At 41.2% G+C, this 20,083-nt stretch overlaps 1 protein-coding gene and 1 long non-coding RNA gene across 6 annotated transcripts in view; one reads left to right on the top strand and one right to left on the bottom strand.

Moving 5' to 3' along the window:
* Window positions 1-1,737: 1,737 nt before the first annotated feature.
* Window positions 1,738-18,369, bottom strand: POGLUT3 (protein O-glucosyltransferase 3). Of its 4 annotated transcripts, XM_065581471.1 has the most exons (11): window positions 17,906-18,151; window positions 14,620-14,698; window positions 13,192-13,389; window positions 11,168-11,454; window positions 9,811-10,027; window positions 7,698-7,894; window positions 5,731-5,925; window positions 4,506-4,610; window positions 3,700-3,842; window positions 2,728-3,190; window positions 1,738-2,543 (listed from the first exon to the last, which is right to left on the bottom strand). In XM_065581471.1, the coding sequence occupies exons 3-10, from the start codon at window positions 13,313-13,315 to the stop codon at window positions 3,154-3,156; spliced, it is 1,305 nt and encodes a 434-aa protein (XP_065437543.1). In that variant the 5' UTR covers window positions 13,316-13,389; window positions 14,620-14,698; window positions 17,906-18,151; the 3' UTR covers window positions 1,738-2,543; window positions 2,728-3,153. The 4 variants fall into 4 exon arrangements, with proteins under 4 accessions (XP_065437543.1, XP_065437540.1, XP_065437541.1 ...); XM_065581468.1 differs by lacking the exon at window positions 14,620-14,698 and having other exon boundaries at window positions 17,906-18,369; XM_065581469.1 differs by lacking the exons at window positions 3,700-3,842; window positions 14,620-14,698 and having other exon boundaries at window positions 17,906-18,358.
* Window positions 17,661-20,083, top strand: part of LOC101947996 (uncharacterized) — a 39,507-nt gene continuing 37,084 nt past the window's right edge. The window contains exon 1 of one of the 2 annotated variants that reach the window (XR_010597845.1): window positions 17,661-17,753. This is a non-coding gene — a long non-coding RNA (uncharacterized LOC101947996). Of the gene's footprint in view, window positions 17,814-20,083 lie in introns of both variants that reach the window. The other variant, XR_010597844.1, reaches the window with a different exon arrangement.

The raw sequence follows: 20,083 nt of genomic DNA, 5'->3' as shown, positions 1-20,083 counted from the left end.
GCTTTTGAGCCACACAGAACTCTTCTTCTGGTCTGGGAAAGGTACTCCAAGCATCTCAAATAAATGCAGTGCAGATTGTTTAGCCTAAGTAGTTAGCACATAGTCTAAGGGACAATTCAAGGTAGAAACAATGAGGAGTCCTTGTGGCACCGTAGAGACTAACAAATTTATTTGAGCATAAGCTTTTAGGGGCTAAAACCCACTTCATTGGATGCATGCAGTGGAAGATACAGTAGGAAAATATATATACACAGAGAACATGAAAAAATAGGTGTTGCCATACCAACTGTAACGAGGGTGATTAAGGTGAGCTATTATCAGCACAAGAAAAAAAACTTTTGTAGTGATAATCAGGATGGTCCATTTCCAACCGTTGACAAGAAGGTGAGAGTAGCAGAGGGGGGAAAAATTAGCATGGGAAAACCATTTTCTTTTGTGTAATGACCCATCCACTCCCAGTCTTAAAGCCTAATTTAATGGTGTCTAGTTTGCAAATTAATTCCAATTCTGCAGTTTTTCATTGGAGTCTGTTTTTGAAGTTTTTTTGTTGGAGTATTGTGACTGAGATCTGTAATTGAGTGACCAGTGAGGTTGAAGTGTTCTCCAACTGGTTTTTGAATGTTATAATTCTTGATGTCTGATTTGTGTCCATTTATTCTTTTGCATAGAGACTGTCCGGTTTGGCCAATGTACATGGCAGAAGGGCATTGCTGGCACATGATGGCATATATCACATTGGTAGATGTGCAGGTGAACGAGCCTCTGAAAGTGTGGCTGATTAATCACCCTCGTTACAGTTGGTATGGCAACACCCATTTTTTCATGTTCTCTGTGTATATACATTTTCCTACTGTATCTTCCACTGCATGCATCCGATGAAGTGGGTTTTAGCTCATGAAAGCTTACGCTCAAATAAATTTGTTAGTCTCTAAGGTGCCACAAATACTCCTTGTTCTTTTTGCTGATACAGACTAACATGGCTACCACTCTGGAATCTTTTCCTACACAGACATTCAGAGAAATTTCCCCCCAAGCATAGTGTTGTTATGAAGACCTTTCGTTTTTGGATCTCTGTTCTGAAACATGAACAAAATTGTTGTTTCATCCATCTGGTATGACAATTCATGGCTTAATTTCCCTTGATTAGCACAGTAATGTATTTTTTAAAAATACTGATCAATGCAGATGAAAAGTAGATTGACAATGCCACATAAACATGCTAAACTCTGCAAATCTTGATTCTGTCTGGTAAAGGGCATACTAGTCAGGTCATGTCAGCATAGTACAGTAATGTAGAGAGTGATATGTTACCATGGAAGACGGACAAGAAATGTGCTGCATATGGAGAAGAAAGAAGGAGCAGAAACCTGATTTCAGGTATCTGGTTCAGCAGTGTAACCCTGTTTCTGAACTGGATGTAGGAAGCTTTATGACAGCAAATGAACGCCACATGTATTTTCTGGAGCCAAATTTGTTTAGCATACTGAACTATATTTGTGGTTCTGTTTGGTTTCTAGGACTTATTTCCATGCCAAATAAAACTCAAACTATTTATTCCAGTGTAGAACTAAACCCTGTAAAGTGACTGGTAGTGCCAGATGTTTCATCTAAGGAAATGTAACGAATGATTGCAAGGAGAGCATCTAGAGTCCAGATGTTCCATGCTTGATCATCATTATTGTTCTAATACAGAAGTTGTGAGTTTTGTGTTCTGAAGAAACCATGCAACATCAGCGCTAAATGAACTGGTTTGTTTATTTTATATATTTTCCCCTCCATTTTCTTGGTTCTGTATAGCAGATACAAATGTCTATGCCATGTTTGCTTTTTTTCCATGTGCCTGTATCAGAAAAATGAAAAATAAATATTTTACAGTCAAACAAGAGCCACCCTTGAAATACCTTCTCACACATTCAGAACAGCTACATTTATCTGAGCTCCCGTCCCCTCCCTCAACAGCCAAAAAACCCCTCATATCTAAATTACGGTAATACACCACATTCCTCATGAGTCATTTTCACACACACACACACCACTTACCCAGTTGTTTTGACACCTTCCACAAATACTTAGACTAAATGGGGGTTGTACTAAGCATTTATTTAGCATTTTAGGTTCTTGACTCAGCAGGGGCAGGTTGTTTTGTGGGAAAGGGTTCACCTCTAATACATGGTAGGCCTCAGGACCCAATTTACACTATGTCTACACGAAGTAGCTATACCGGCATAGGCTCTGTAGCAGATCAGGGAACTGAACCCAGGTCTCTTGAGTTTCAGGCAAGTGTCCTGACCATAGTAGGATCATATTTTCAATATCTATACAATCTACAGTAGGTGTGAAGGTATCTCATTTTGGTCACATGTGGAGGTTGGAAGAATATCACCACCATTTTTTACCCCCAATCTGACTCTTGATTTGGACAACTTTTCACTAGGATCTGAATGGAGATCACAAGATTTATCTGACATGGACCATCAAATAAACATCAGATGGTAATACCAGATTTGAACTTGCAAACCTAAAATGATCCACTGTGTGTCTCACTCACTCACTCATGCCCGTCACCCCAGTCGGGGTATGGGCCGCCAACCACAGATCTCCAGAGTCCAGGCATTGCGGTGGAACCCCCAAGGCAAGCGGAAAAGAGGCCGTCCAAGAAACACCTGGCGACGCGACCTTCAGGCTGATAGCAAAAAAATGGGCTATACCTGGAAACTGTGTGTCTACGGTTACAAAAATCTGCTGTATATATAGTATTCAGCTTAATACTGTGGTAGAATAATTTCTGGTTTTAAAAAGTTATTTTCAGTAGAAAATAGAAATCAGTAGATGACTTAATAGAGAAATCTAATACTGTTCTGTTGTGTGAGAAATGCTCCTGTAAAAGAACTTGCACGAACTCGTATATCATAGGCAGAGTGAATAAAGGTGTGCAAATACAATAAGAGCGCTTAACCAAGAATGTTCCCCAGTGCACAAGTATGTCCTAGATTTCACAGCTTAAATCCCATGTATATTTTTGCATCCTTAGTGAAACCAGAGTGGTTTTCTTCATTTGGTACAGTTATAGATCTTCCCTTAAAGGCTTTTTCCTATGGCAATTGCAGACGGAGGTGCTGTCATCAGGCTGAGGTACAAGTTCCATTCCATCTCTTATTTCAGGTTGGCTGGCTTGGTGCTTGGCATATTTCTGAAATATGCAAGTGACATTTAAGGGAGCTGACACAATAGCATGTAATTCATGTAACAGAATTCTCCTCCCTTCCATTCTCAAGCCTTGCTTTAAACACTGCTTCCTACATCAGTTACAGTCTGTTTACTAGGTTTTCATTGAAACACCTACTAATAAACTAAACTGGATCTGGAACTTCCTTTAATGTTTTGTCTTATGTCCTATTAAATGTCAGCTTTAATACTGTCATCAACAGTATGAAACCGCTTAATATAAAACACATGCAAATGATCGGTCATATTTTTGCACACTAAACAGTCCAAAAAGTGAGGTCATTAACTGTGCATTCATAGGAAATCTGATTCTGTATAGCAGAACAGCAAAGCAATTCAATACCCATAGAGAGTAGAGGGTTTCGGAGTCAAATTAGAATTCTGCTTCTTGAAGTGAAAGTCATGTAAACTGCACCATGCACAAACTGGTTGGATCTATACCCTTTTGTTCAATCCTGCATCTCTTTCACATACCCTCTTGGATGGCTAGTTGTCATCTTAGATGCTTCCCAAGTCCTCTCTGCTAACCCCATTTCTGTGGACAACACTCCTTCTTCTGCTCTCCCCTGCTCCTCAGGCTGTGACCAACTCCTGTTACTCCTTCTTTCACAATATCTCTGTAATTCGATTAATAATGGGCCCAACCTTCCATTTCCATGTGCAAATCCATAGAAGGAAGCTAAAAGGGAGGATCCCTGTGGGGTTCTCAGTTTTCTCCGCAATTGTTACATTGTTGAGTATGATTTGCTCACCACCAAGAAACAGGCCATGGGGACAGCCCACAAATTCCCTGGATCCCCCAGAATCAGTGTGAGACTAGTGCCATCTGGAACCGACTTGGGTCTTTGGCCTGCCCTGCTATGTGGCAGCACAGCTGCCATATTGCCAGGGCTTCCTTTTCCAGTAACCAGAACCAGGGCCTCCCAAAGAACCAATGCCATGTTGGGACATTGGTTCAGAGGATGAAGTTGGAGCTAGCAAAAGGAGGAACACTAGCCAAAGGGTCAAAGGCCAACAGAAGATCACCTGTCTTAATCAGAAATAAAGCACTACAAAACACAGAATACAAAGCAGATGGGGTGGGAAATCATGAGAGCCCTTTCACAGTAGGATTGCTGGTAGCTCAGATTGCATCCCAATAATAATGAGGTACATTCTGCCAGAGTTCTTGGATGATCCCTTACAACCTATCATGAACAACGTCTTAAGAATAGAAAACTGTAGGGCTAGAACTAGTAGCAGCTAAGCGAAAACGTAACCAAATGACACACTGTACTAACCTGGAACACTTTGTAATAATAGCAGTAAAGCCTGTGAGGCTGCAGTAATTCTCTTGCAACTAACTGTCCTTCTTTAGCAATCTTCCTAGCTTCTTCATCATTTACCTGAGAAATTGGAAAAAAACAGCAGTGAATAATAGAGCAATCAGTGAATCAATTAAATTCCAGCATGATAACACTCATTAAGAGGGCTGTTCAGATCTGTAGTAATAACTGGAATGCTATCCAATGTACAATTACCGATACAGTGCAAGAGCACATTATTTAGTTCCAGGTTTTTAGAATTTATCAGTATGCTTGCATGGTCACAAAGACATTGATATCTTTAGGGCTGCTGGTAAGAGTATTGGTGGCCAATTGTATATATTTGGAAAAATCAGTCAGTTACCGCTCTACTGTATTGTCCAAGTCACAGCCCAGTTCATAAGCAGGTTTGAAGTCTCTCACACAGATTTGGTTACACAGAATACAGAACTGTAGTTTTTGTCTTTTCCTACAGCATGTAATTAAGTGTTTCTGTTTCCAGCTTTGTTCTTTGTGAAGCTTTTCAACTGAACCATCCTTGATTACACACGTGGAATGTGTTTTGGTGATGTGGGTCGTGTACTAAGCATTTTTATTCATGTACTTGTATTCAAGAGTTTTAGAGCTTCATTTCAAAGCTTGTAGTGCCCTTCATCTGGTCCTTTGTGAACAACTACAGTACTCAGAACTGAAACATTTCTTGTGTTTCTCACACTGCTAGTTTCAGCTATATTCTACATCACCACAATAATGTTTGGCATATTTATAAATAGCCCGTCTCTCTCATTCTATGTTACAGGAAGGTATTATTTTGGTACATCTGAACAGGATATCTGCATTAATAATTTCTACTCTGTGATCACAGCATTTGAAAAAAAAATGAATCCAAGGTTTGAAAGCAATCTTTAAAGATCTGAAAATGTATTTAAAGTTGTTCTATAGCAAAACATTTAAGCACATGCCTAAAGTTAAGGCTGTACTTAAGTGATTTCCTGAATGTGGATGTTTACCTGAATTGGGGCCTTACTTTCATTTAATTAAATGAATAATAATAGCAATATATACACCCTTTATCTGAATATCTCAGTGCAGAGTTGATGCAGAACACAGATTTAGCAATACAAAAGGAAAAGGACCACTAGGAATGTGCTTGTTTATATGTCAATGTACCCCTTTTAACTTTGTTGGTAACACCACTTACCTTAGCCCATTTTATTTTTTCTAGCAAGTCATCAAGGCTTCTTTTAATTGGAACATAATGTTTCCATGGTTTTAATTCACTGTAGAAGTGCTCATAGTATTGAGAGGTTTGTTTCAGTACTAGACTGTCACCCAACATGAGGTATGGGAATCTGTACGCTGCTACTGTCCCATCTACATTCACTTGATATTTGTACTGTAAAGTGAAAACAAAGAAGCAAAAAAGGAGAAAAAATATTTTGATTCAAAATATCTCATCTTTCAGCCTATTTAGTGTTAGATATATGCACAGTCTCAAAATGTCCTGGAAATAATAAGTATCTAGAGAAAGGCACCATCTTATGGTTTAGGCCCAAGACTGGTAATTAAGAACCTTTGGATTCTAATCATGGATCTGACACAGATTCCTTACAAGATTTTAGGCAAATCATTTAGCCTCTATGCCTCAGTGTCCTCACTTACCTATTCCACCGGGCTGACCTCAGGGTCAATTAAAAACGAACCAAATACTGCTCACCCTAATAGTGCCACAGAAGTCAATAAATAAAGCAAGATGGATATGGCTCAATATTTGTGAAGTGTAAGCCCAGTAAAAAAACCCCAAAACAACTAACAGTAGGGGTAAGAAAATCAAATGCTTTCATCTAGGTGCCCACCAAAGCTTTTCAGGTCATCCATATCAGCTCCATGTTTTATATACATGAATTCCAAATATTATGCAGTTTATTATGAAGAACCTAACCCCTGGTTGTCCTCAGTTCACATCACAAAACCACGACAATTCACATGGACACCATGATGGGCATTCTGTTAAGAAGAGGGCTGGGACAAGGATAGAGTTGTGGGTGAGGGAAGCTGTCATTTAGTTCTAGTCTATATCTCTCATGATAATCTCTCATTTCAAGAGGACCAAATTTATCTTCAATTAAAAGTAAACTGAGTACTAGTAAACATTGCACTAAAAGTAATATATGGTGTTCACTTTGGAGAGGGCTGTTTTTAGCATTTTTGATATAATCCATGGGGCAGAACCTCAGTTGGCATAAAATAGAATAGCTACTGAAGTCAATGCAGCTGTGACAATTTATACCAGCTGAGGCTATGCCCCCTTTATTTCCAGAGATTGATAACTCTCCTGCAACTTTGTTTACAGGATCGCTGTTCACTTTCCCATAAGGATCAGCAGATTCATTACATTCTATTGAAGCCACTAAATCAAAATTAAAATTTTGTAAGGCAAATATAAGGTTTAAAATAATTGCAAATGATAATATTTTTAATATATGAGTTGAATCAGTCCCCAAATGCTCTCCTCTCCATCTCCTCACTCACAAGCCTTCCCCTTGAGGTGGTGTGACTTCATACCATCCCCAATGAGTGGCACAACATAACCCAAGCAGTTTCAGAGGACAGAAGAAGAAATAACATTATGGCTAAATCCAGCTGCCAGGAAACTGACTGCAGATGTCTACGCATGAGCAAAGTTAAAGAGGACATTTCACATCCTCCCCCTCCCCTGCTGCTGACATAGCAATTGGAGGAGTTGCAGGTTCAAATAAATCAGCAACATTCAATATACTTTTCTGACCCGCTGCTACAAGAACTGGTTTTGAAATACACAGTGCCCCTACATCTATATAAAACATGCCCACTGTTTGCATGTTAAATAAGAAATGTACACAGTTACAGGGGGTCAGAAATCTGAGTACAAGGCCTGATCTAAAGCCCACTAAAGTCAAAGAGACCACAATGGATAGCACAGTATGTTTTTTTTTAAAGGATGTTTTACACAATGTTTTTACTTATGGGTAAAATATCTATTTTGTATGACCGCATATGCCCAGGGCAGCATCACTGTTTCAAACACTGAAATGCAATCAGCAAAGTTAAAAAGGAAAGCTGCCTCTCTTCAGTTAGTAACCATTTAACTGCAAAGTAAGCCTATGTCTGCAATATAATGTGACAAACCTTAAAGAAGTCAAAGAATCCCATGAGCTGAGCCTTTCCCAGCTCTTTCTCCTTGTCTTGGAAGAAGAAAAATCCTGTTATTCCAGCATCTAGTAGCTCTGGATTCTCCTTAGATAGCTGCACCAATTGAAGACGTTCTTCTCGGCTGTCTCGACCTCGAAAGAAAGCTCGCTCTGTTTTGTTGTGCCAGAAAGGGCCTACAGATAATGAATGAGATGGGGGGGGGGGGGGGAGAGAGACAGCCTTGAAATCTTTAAGTTACACATGCTCATACATTCAATATAAATTTGTTATGATATCAGGGTCACGCTCCCATGTATGGTAAAACAGGTATCAACATAACTTCCATTATGAACTTGTTAGTTAAAGAAACATTTAAACCTAACTGGTAAATATTTGCCCTGCCCTGAAGTTTTAGCATGGAAAAAAATTCTTAAAATGTAAAATTTAAGTCTTTTTATCTTTTAAGAAACAAAAAGAGCTCTGTGAAGCTTGAACGCTTGTCCGTTCCACCAACAGAAGTTGGTCCTATAAAAGAGATTACCGCACCTATATTGTCTCTAAGAAAATTGTCTTATTTAATTAATTAAAAATATTTGTCTGAGCAAGAGACCTTCAATCTTAAAAGTCCACCCAAACAGGGGCGAGGGATAGCTCAGTGGTTTGAGCATTGGTCTGCTAAACCCAGAGTTGTGAGTTCAATCCTTGAGTTGGCCATTTAGAGATCTGGGGCAAAATTCTGTCTGGGGATTGGTCCTGCTTTGAGCAGGGGGTTGGACTAGATGACCTCCTGAGGTCCCTTCTAACCCTGATATCCTATGATATCCCAACACATAATTCCACTCCAACTTTAGTAACCTCTGTTAAGCAGCCAATTTTGCCAGACCTTTGAGGGGTCACTTAAAGGTGACCTACAGAGGGGGAAAAAAAAGGTGTTGTATCCTTTTTTGTATCTTTACAATATACAGAGAAAGCCTGTAAGATTTTCATTCTGCTTGTTGTTATACTTTTAGAAATATCCAAAATGTCAAATCTTGCCTTTCCTGTTTGTGCTGGTAGTCTCCGTGGAGGACACAGAGAAGTGGATGGGAGCCGTTTATTCTATCCTTAATTGAAGGAACAGGTATACTGAGTCGTTAACAGAGACCTTGTGTCCAAACTGTTTATCAGGTATTTGAATTAAGTAAATATTTGGTGAAGGAGAGGGAGCTTTAAACTGTCTAAATAAATATCACTTCCTCGGTCAGGTTTCATTTTTTTGGTGCTCATCACGTCATATTCTTAATTCCCTAAGTGGCCATAGAGGCTCCCAGGAACAAGAGAATTTTTCTAATGTTCAAACAAACAAATAGGGGGGGGAAAAGCCTGGCCCTTGAGGTTTTCTTTATACACACACTATTTTTCCTTTTTTCAGTGTAGTGAAGGCTGCCTTGCAAGAGGTTATGCATTCATTTTCACAGTTTAATTTAAACAATTACAACAACAGCCCAAATCCCCTCTCAGGAATTGGACTAATATTTGGTTAAAGCATTCTAAAGCACTTTACTGGATGAAGGGAGTTATAATCATGATATTTACATCTGTCAAGAAACCACAGTAACTACACTTTACTGGGTGCTTATTTTCTTAAAAACATTCCAGTGCAAAATGTAATAATTGTATTTGGCATACTAACATGACAGAGCATAAATCACTTCAAAAGGATTTTTATGGTCTGCTTTGTGAACTTTTATACCTGTAGGATGAAGAGATTCTCTTTAACACAAAGTAGTGCTTCCAGAACCCAAATGGGAGACTGTTAATTTAAAAGTCAATGGTGTTGCATGGGTGTAACTAAAGTCTGAATTAAAGGCCAAATTTTCAAGCCTGAGTGCCTAATGTCAGACTTTGAAATCCATATTTAGGCACTAAATATGAGCATTTTCAGCTCCCATTGATTTCAGTGGATGTTGTGTGTTCAGCACTTCTGAAAATCAGGCCACTCTTATTTAGATATTTATATAAGTTATCCTGCTTTGAAAATTTTGGCCAATATCTCTTTTACATATATTCTGTTACTTCACCTTTGATGGGGTTATGAATTGATTTGTAAAGTCTATGAATTCTAATTTACCTGTGTTTCCTTGAATAGAAAGGAGGTCATTTGTAACACCACGTAGGGTTTCAAGTGTTGAATGGGTTATATCATATGTCGGAAGGACTGGGTCTCTTGAATCCACAGAGCCACACCATGAAATGATAGGTATAGGGCCAGGCGTATCATTAGCTGGTCGATGTTCCATTGGCCAATCTCCAACATTAAGATAAAACTCTACATCAGGGAGACGAACCTAGAAAAATATCCAATACAGGACAATTACAGAAAGGTTTATGCTTCAACTACTCATGCTTTAAAAGTAAAGTACCGTCATCAGTTTTCTTGTGTCAAAGAATCAATCATTTTCAGTGTTGTTGTAGCCATGTTGGTCTCTGGATATGAGAGAGACAAGGTAGGAGAGGAAGTCTCTTTTATTCCACCAATTTCTGATGGTGGAAGGGAGAATACTGTAGGAGACCACTTAAAATGAAGTGGGCAATTAAGGGGTATCAGACAGTAAAGCGTGTTATAAATTGTTGTAATGGGCTCATTATTTACCCAACTGCTGGATACCCCTTAAATGTCCAGGGCCGGCTTTAGGCACCGCGGGGCCCAATTCGAAGGAGCTGCCGCTGAAGTCCTGCCAAAGACAACGGCAACGATTGAGCTGCTGACGACGACAGTGCCGGGACTTCGGCGGCAGCTCAATTGGCTGCTGGTGCCTTCGGCGGCACTTCAGCGGAGGGACCTTCCTCCACGGCAGCGATTGAGCTGCCGCCGATGACGGCGGCGAGAGTTCGGTGGCAGCTCCTTCGGGACGTTGCGGGGCCCGATTCCGGGGAATCGGCTGAATCGCCCTAAAACCGGCTCTGTAAATGTCCACTTCATTTTAAGTGGCCTCCTATAGCATATGTGAAACCCCTATGCTTAACAATCTGTCCTAACTTGTATTTAGCTCTGACACTCTAGTTACCTTCCCCAGACCTGAAGAACAGCTCTGTGAAGCTCAAAAGCTTGTCCCTTCCACCAACAGAAGTTGGTCCAATAAAAGATTTTATCTCACCTATCTTGTCTCTCACAATCAGTCAATGATCAGCATTATTTGAGATAAAGACACTGACTACAGCCTCAACCCTGCAAGCCATCTGTGCAATTGGAGTTCCAATTCAGGAAAGCCTGTAGAATCGTAGTGCCTGCAGTTTTCCTACTGACTTCAATGACTTCAGGCTTCCTAAACAGATGATATCATGCAGATGCAGAAATAAAAATAAAATCTTAGTTTAATAATTAAATATGCAGCAGTCGTTTAAGGTTCGTATGAAAATAAAAGTATGAATATAATATCCAAATGGTAACAAATCTGTGTGATCCAAAAGTCTTATATAGCGGGTACCTTTCTTGCCAATGAGAGCAACATTTCATCTGAGAACATTTTGAAGTCTGTGTACTTCCCTAAGGAACGACGGTAGATGTGATTATTGAGAACAGTGTAATGAACAACAGCACCTCCCGTTTGCCCAAACCTTGTTGGGACTTCATGAAGCATCCGCTGAAGGTTGATGGTGGGAAAAGAAGTGAAGTCCTTAGTAACTTGAGGCTCCTGGGATGGACAAGAGAGAATATTCTGCCAGGTCTGAGAATCTTCTTCTGGACACTCACAATACTCATGATAAACAGGCCCTGCAGAACACAAAGTAATGAGAATGTATGACTTTTGTGATAGTCTCATCTTACAATGCCCAAGACTCCTGATGGATACAAAAATCTAAAACTAGAGCTGGTGGAAGTCTTTTGTTTTTTAGAATAAAAAGACCATCTTTACCAACAAATATTTTCTTGGAAAATTTTCTCTTTCTAAATTGTCTAGGTTTTTGATGAAAAAATAAAAAATGTGTCATGGGAAATATCTACCATTTTTCAATCATCTCTATTGAAAAAACAAAGTTGTGTACCAATGTCATGCTACCTGCCAGTGAGCCAGAATGCCTATTTAAAGCATCCATCAATATTATTATTCAGCTGTACAGCTTAACTTATCAATATTTTAATCTTTATTTAGAACTTTATGGTGCCACAGTCTTTACATTTAGTGTGAAGTGCTTTCTTTTATGTATAATTAATCATGTAGTCTGTCCTTTTGGATCAGTGTGGATTTATACACTATAATAAGGACTAAGCATTTAAGTAAACTTTATTCCATGAACTTCTAGCTAAAAACAAGTACTGTACTCTGTCACACTAGTGACTATGTAAGTATGCTCCAGCACCAGTACCCAGGCTACTGTCTTGCTGCAGTTGGACCACATCACACCTATCTACTGTCAACTTCACTTGACATCCACAGTACTCCAATTTTTCAAAACTTTTCATGGTCTTGCATCAACATTTTCTACTGTTGTATCAATCTATTACCCCATCTGCACCTACTCTGGCTACGGTTCTGTCCTCTCGAGGCGAGCAGTAGTGGAAACAGGGAGGAAATTTGCTTTCATTTTTGCTGTTCCAAACTATCTGAAACTCATCCTCCAATTTACTGCCTTTCTTTAAATCTCATCTTAAACCCATTTTTGCTTCAGTTTTGAAGTGTTTTATAATAGTGTGTACATAGGATGCTATACACACACAAAAAAAACCAAAAACAAAAACAACAAAAAAAAAAACTTTGATCAGGAGAAGGAAAGAGTGGGAAATGATGCTGAAGAAGTAGTTTTGTTTTCAGTGTTCATCCTTTTCCCTTGGTAGGCAACCAATCAACTGTGAGAAGAGAGAAGACGACCAAAGAAGCAGACCAGAAATTTGAAAACAGTTTGCATTATTTTCCCCTTTTAAGTGGAACTTAGAGTGTAGGGACCAGCATTGATCTTAACTGGGCCTGTAGGAAGTAAAAAGGAGAGAACATGGGGCTGGTTATAAGATTTTAATGTCTAGAAAGGACCATGCTTTAGAAATCACAAAGGTAAGAATATTTGTTCAGTCCATCTTACGGTAAGATGGACTGAACAAATTATGAATTGCTGGGAACATGGATTTCCTTGCTTTACTAGGTGAGGTTTCCTTTAGACAAATATAGCACTCACAGCTAGACCTCAGAGGAAGAAGTTTTGTCTCTGCTGTGGCACTCCACAAAACCTGAAGGTCACCCTGCAACAAGAGCTAGGGAGGCATGTTCTGAGGCAGGACCTGAAGTTCAGGGACCATGGTCTACATGCTTAAATATTTATGTCCCATAACTTGGCAATGATCTATATGTAGATTATTTCTGCTCCTTTAATCTGTGTAAGAGGAAGGCTGTGTAAGGGGCTGCTTAAACCAGAAAAAGCATTGGTACCTCCAGTTTGTTACCATTTCCGATTAGCCAAAGTTTAGTCCATAACATTTCTGTAGCTGTCACCATAAAATGGTAAACTGAAAACTTACCTTTCAAAATATAAGGAGACTGAGCTACGTGTTCATTACCATAAAGTACCTCAATCTTTAACCCTTCATTGACACTCCCATACATCCGATACTGTATAAGAAATGACCCATCATTCCTATCCATAAGGTTAGGGATGTGGATCCGGATGACTTCTTTGGGGGAAAGTGCTTTAATTCCCACTTTAAACTGTGTTCTTCCTGAAAAGAAGAAAATAAAAATAGCTGTAGACACTGCATGCTATTAGGGTTACTTAAATGAAAAAAAAAATGATGGATCAAATTTCTGCTCTGAATTATACCAGTGTAAAGCTGAAATAATTCCATAAAACTCAGAGACATTTCTCTGGATTTACCCTGTAAGCTATTCTGAGTGCATAAATTTAGCAGTCATGCTTTATAAGATACACTAACATTAATTTCCAAGAACGTATATAAGAGGAAGAGATCACCCTGTCAAGTTTTCCTGATCATTATATGTCTAATATAAATGGACAAATCACAGATGAAAATAAGCAAGATGTAAGTTACCTCGAGCTGTGACAGTTACAATGCAGTAAGCATGTCTTAAATGTTTTGAAGCAAAGATTAACTTTATTATTCAGAGTTCAAGTTAATACGGTGAGGATATGTTAGTTCCTCGGGAATCAGAGAGAAGGAAAACCTGGATAAAACCCAATAGGAGTGAAGAATACTTGCCAGCTGGTGGGAAGGCACTTGCAACATGCAGGAGTCATCATAGAACCATACAGTTAGAAGGGACCACAAGGGTCATCTAGTCTAACCCCCTGCCTAGATGCAGGATTTGAGAAAGACTTATTCCTCCAAGTGGAAGAGATTCTTCATAAGGACAGCTGGCACTCCTCTCCATCCAGTGCTGGTGATCCAGGCAGGGGGGGCCAAGCCGGGAAGGAGCAGGACCTGGGGCAGAGTGGGGGAGGAGCCTGGGAGAAGTGGAGGTGGACTGTGGGCATGGCTGATGGCACCCCAATGTGTCCCAATATATTTTAGTGTGGTGATCTGGTCACCCTAACGGGACCCCTCTGGCCTCCTGACTCCCTGATTAGCCTGCCCACCCTGTCAATCAGGCTGACCTGGAGCATTGGCCTCTCCCCATTGTTCCTGGGGACTGTCAGTGTCAGGGCCTGATTTCCCATCGACCCTTTCCCTTTCTTTTGGTACTGGGAGCTAGCCAACCAAAACACCCCCACTGAGTTTTAGTAAAGCGACAACAGTCCCCTTACACCTGGAACAGCCTTTCTACCATGTTGAAAATGGTAGTGCCTCATACATTGGTGCCAGGGTTCTCAATACCAGTTCTTTTCTTGATGTTAAGAGTTTATCAATGCTGGCTTTTGGCATTGCATGCCTGCTAGAGGGGGAATTCATGGATGTTCACTTCTTTGATACCTGATTGGACATGGTACTCACTTCTTCGGGATCCGAAGTGACCTCAATTGATTACTCCAGAAAGTGAAGCTTAAGTCAAGCATCCTGTGACTTGTGCATCCTGGTGGAAAAGGAATGGCATACTGTCCACTGCTCCAGAGTGTAGCTTTCACCCAAGCAGAATAAACACCAGCTATGACCATCAGTTAGTGGTCTCAAACCACTGCAGGAGCGGCGGGGCTTGAAGACCAAAAGTTGAAATTCTGCCATGACACTTAGTACAACTTTACAGGGCAATCTATACATGGGTGTCTTCTTCCTTTTTGATTTTTTAAACTGACAACTTAGGTAGATAGAAAGATTTTCTACCAGAAGGGTAGAAGATTATCTGGTTATCAGGTGAACTAGTAGAAGAATTAGTGAACACTGAGAAGGTACGGATTGGACACCGCTGGGTTCCATCTTGCTGCCTGGTTAAGAGGGAGCTGATGGAGGGAGGAGGCAGAGTTTACATGTGCAGTCTCGACAGACACTGCTACTGCAAAGACTCTGGTCTCATGCACGTGAGTCATGTGTTTACCTACAGAGGGATTTACACTTACTCAAAGGAGAATTATATATATGAATCACAATGTATATTGATATATCCATGTAATATGTTATAGGTAATTGAGGCCTGGTATGAATGACGCATGCTTGACATGAAAATATGCATTGCAAGTTGGGAACCGAAGCAAGAACTTCAGGTCAATAACTATTAGAACTATTTGTGCAAAAACAATCTAGTTATGTTCTGAGAAAAATATGGAGAATCAGCAGAAAAGTAAACACCACCAGCTGGACTGATAAAAATTGTATAAGAATTGGAGGAAATGGCATGCCTTGGATCATGGCAGCCCGCCCAGGATTGTCTCTTTGGAATTGTGAGTAGAAGGTCTAGTAAACAAAGGCAAAAGAACCGATGATGCGACGGAATGGCCTATAAATGGTTGCCTATGATTTCAGCAAATCGGAGTCATTTATTGATCCAGAGCCCGTGTGGATATAGATGTGGTTTTTGCCAGCTCCCCGCATCTTATGATCTTATAATCAGAAGGAATCTTGACTGGCCATCGGGACCATTCTGACCTGTGGACTCTGGTATAGTATGTTTGGGGTATCAATGTGGAGTGAGTAAGATTTGTTTTGTAATCAATAAAGAGCATTTAGATTATTATATACCAACACTGTGTCCAGTATCTGCCTGCTCCCCATTCCGTAGGGAGAGCTCTATTGCGGGTCTAACATGTGGTGGAGAATGCGGAGTGTGGGGGGAGAAATATTAAGGAGTGCCGGATTTCGAGACGGGTTCTTACAGTGTGGGGGGAGTCCTTATTTAAGACTAATAAGGGTGACTCCTTATTTGTGAAGAAGAAAAAAAAAAGCATGTGGGGAGATACCACATGGTGTTGGCTAATGTTGAAAACACTGTTTAAGAAGAGAAGTAAAGGGATGAAAGAGGCGCTCTGTTTCCTGCCATTTCCTCCCCCTGCTGTCTCCAGGACCCTGTTTATTACTTGTATATAAATTTAGATAAACACACATTCCTTTGTTTAGGATAGGCCTGTTTAACAACTTTTGACTAGGAAGGGCTGTCTGATTTTGAATATGGGCTAATAACATCATAAAGGGAGAATTCACAACTTTACATATAATGTTATATACATTTCACCACCATGTTATTGACCAACGAGCTAGTTTTCAAATGATACCTCACAAGACATATTTAGTACAAAGATTATTACAATGGTGAGTATGGTATGAATACAGGGGTGCTTTCTGTCACAAAGGTTAAGAGGTGATTTGATCCTGGTCTACAAGTACACACATAGGGAAGAGATTTCTGGTCGTAGATGGCTTTTTATCGGAAAGAGGCCTAATGAGATCCAATTATTGGATGCTGAAGCTAGGCAATTCAGACCAGAAGTGTCATATATTTTTAACAGGGAGAGTAATTAACCAGTGGAATAAAATGGATTCTCCTCCCTCACTTTAAGTCTTTAAATCAAGAGTTAATATCTTTCTAAAATATATGCAGTAGCTCAAATAGAAGTTATAAGCTTGATGCAGAAATTATTGGGTGAGGTTCTATGGCCTGTGTTATGCAAGAGGTCAGACTAGATCATAATGGTCCCTTCTGGCATTAAAATCTACGTTTCATTCTACATAAATTTAATACTGGAGGCAGATTAGTACTTTATATCTGATCTGGTAATATTCTGATCCATAGCAGGAATGATTTCTTAATCTTGTACTGGAAAAGAAGCATGGTATTGCCAACTTAACATGAGTTTTAGAGATGGGAGGCCTGAGTCCTCGCTCTACCTCAGATTTCCTCTGTTATCTTGGGTAAATTACTCACATTTCTCTTAGTTTCCTCATCTGTGACATGGAGATAATAATGCATATGTATCTACTAGCCACACAGGGGTATTGTGAGATGTAATTAGTTTACAGAAAAGCAGTGTATTAGTGCTAAGTATTATTATTAATTACAATTCTTACTGACATTTCTCAGATAGAAGTTTTGAGACTTTTGAAGCACTAGGGAGGCTGAGAGGCATAGGTGACCACACTAAGGACCTGATTCTGATCTCACACTAGTTAAGTGCCTCAAGCTATTTCACGTACACACAGAGTAGACAAGAGAAGGAGAAAGTCCTGCTATTTTTCCACAGCAGGAACGAGAAGGCTGTGACCAGTGAACAGCCAGGCAATATTTTCAAAAGTTATTTGATCTGTGTGGCTGGATTAGAGATAGTTAGTTTGTCCCTACCACTGAAACACAGAGTATTGGAACTGCTGTACCTAAAGACTGGTCCCAGGAGGCTAATTTATTCTGAACACCCTGTTTTAATGATGCTAATTGTCTGCTAGTATTTAGGACACTGGAGAGAAGATGCAGGGTTGCATGGAAAGCCCTCAACTCGTGTTAAGTTGCATGGAAAGACAGGTTTCATGGACAGTAGAATCGTAATGTAGGATTTTAATGTTTTCGGTGAGCTTATCACAGAGTGAGACTTTGTGTGTTTAAACGTACGTGTATTATTGTGAAATGCGTCTGACGTTGCAAGATGAAAACGCAGCAGTGATTGATCCTGGGTTACTGGAGCCTCGGGCGCTAGGAAGAGGACAGGGTAGGGAGAAAAACTTAAGGCTCTTTGGATCCGCTTCTCATCTTGAGTCAACTCCTTCAGGTGACACTTTCCTCAGCCCCAGCCCGCCCTGAGCCTGGAGAACAAAAGCCACCGCCAGGGGCGGGGGCAAAGAGCAGACGCATGCACAGTACCTGGGGGGGAGCGGGTGAGGTTCTGTCCGGCTGCGCTGACCGCCTGGATGTAGAAATACCTGACGGGCATCGTGAGCTCCGCTTCCAGCCCGGGCCCCCAGACCAGGCTCCTCTCTGCACTGACAGGGCCTGGAGGCGCCTCCGCCACTTGCAAGAGCAGCAGGAGGAGAAGCTGTAGCGGCAGCTGCTGCCACGACGGGAGCACAGAGGCGCCGCTGCGCCCCATTCTCCGGCCCGGCATGGAGGGGTGGGCGGGCCGGGAGCTCACAACTTTTGGGGCCGGGGGCTCAGGGAGAGGCGAGCTGGCTGCCTTTGATTGGAGGGTGCTGTGGCCAATCGGGCGAGAGAGCAACGACCTCGCTTTTTCGCTGCCCACCCGGCGGCGGAGCGCGGGCTCTGCCCGCGGAGGGGCCCGGCCGCGCGGGTGGCGCGCGCTGTACCTAGCGCTGGGGCGGGTCGGGGCCCGGGACGCGCGGCGGAAGGGGGATCATCCTCCCCCTCGGCGCCCGCCCCACCGGCCGGTTCCGCGCGGAGTCCGGCAGTGAAGCCGCTGGAGCCACTCAGCTGAGAATTGCTGTTCCGGTCCCTCGTCCTTGTCACGCCCCCACTCTCCTTAACGGGCTCTGAGCTGTGACTTTTAGGAGTGCTGGGTCAGCTGGTCTTTCGCCTTCTCCCTCGCTGTGCACAAGAGGCACGGGGCTGTCCCACACGTGCTAGCAGCAGGGCTGAGTGGGCCAGTCTGAACAGAGAGATGCTCCCATTGCATGGTAGTTTATGTTCTCTCAGATACTATTCTTATCTTTTAGAAAAACACCAACCAACCAACCCCTATTTTTAATCCAGGTATATGTCAAAATATATGTATCTTTGAATATTTAAGTTAAAATAATAATTGAAGGGTGCTTCCTGTCAAATCAATCAGGGTATCCAAGTGTGTTGTTGGATCCATACATAGACCCCATTATGTATGGAGTACAGACACACAAATACGCAATATGTTGTTTCACACTCCTGTTCAGCTTTACAGTGACATCTCAAAAGAGAATCTAGGCCATATTTCAGCAAAGGCCTTAAGGATGGAGAATCCTTTCCTTTCCTCCCACAATTTGCCTAACTTCCCACCCACTCTGCCCACTGAGGCTGCATTATGCCAAATATCAATTAATAGTATCTAAAACTGGCTGCTCAATATGCTTTTTCATAGCCCAGACCATGAATTAACTTTTCCTTTCTTGTTGCTAGGCCATTTTGGTAGGTGGCTCATGGTCCCACCAGCAGAGTGTAAAACAGGTTCCCAAACTAGAGCTTTCCTGAAGTGGGATTCATGATCTCTCAGGCTTGTGGCATTTGGGAAACAAGGAACCATACTTCACGGGGGGGAGCAACTTGGTAGCAGCCCCATGCTTGATTGATCCTTTCATGCATCTAGCAAAAGGAAGGTTCCCTCTCTTGTCCTCTCACTACATATAAAGGCCACAATGATCTTCACACATATCATTGCAAATGTTTTTAAAACTATTCTGTTTCAATGATGTTTTGCTACTGCTCAGAATACAGGGCTAGGCAAGGTGCTTAGATTGTTACAGAGAACATTTCATCTCTGATTGAAGAGAAGGCATTTGTGCCCCAAATGGCTATCTACCATAAAGAGAAAAAAGTATGGACTATAGTACAACTGCAGATGTGGACATCTAATAATTGACAATCTATAGCCGTTTAGCTCCACTGCCAGTACTTGGCAGTTTAACGATTCAAGTCATTCATCTGCACAAGTTATTCCTCTGTGCATACGTGTCTGAAAGTTGGCTAAATCAGACACACAGTTCTTGTAATACACTGAAAACTCGAGTGTATCCTTGGACATGCCTAGAGCTTATGAAGGATTATGCTTGGATGCTTAATTCTAAATCTTTTAATGCTCTTAGCATTGTTTGGCATCAGTATCCTGAAAGCAGCATTAAGATACACCTCTACCTCGATATAACGCTGTCCTCGGGAGCCAAAAAATCTTATTGTTTTATAGGTGAAACCACGTTATATCGAACTTGCTTTGATCTGACGGAGTGCGCAGCCCCGCCTCCCCGGAGCATTGCTTTACCGCATTATATCAGAATTCCTGTTATATCGAGTCGTGTTATATCGGGGTAGAGGTGTATTGTAAAAGCTTAAAATAGTTAA

The sequence above is a fragment of the Chrysemys picta genome, chromosome 1 (genome assembly GCF_011386835.1).
Source record: "Chrysemys picta bellii isolate R12L10 chromosome 1, ASM1138683v2, whole genome shotgun sequence".
NCBI classification, from domain to species: domain Eukaryota; kingdom Metazoa; phylum Chordata; order Testudines; family Emydidae; genus Chrysemys; species Chrysemys picta.
This window is presented reverse-complemented; position numbering and strand designations above follow the sequence as displayed.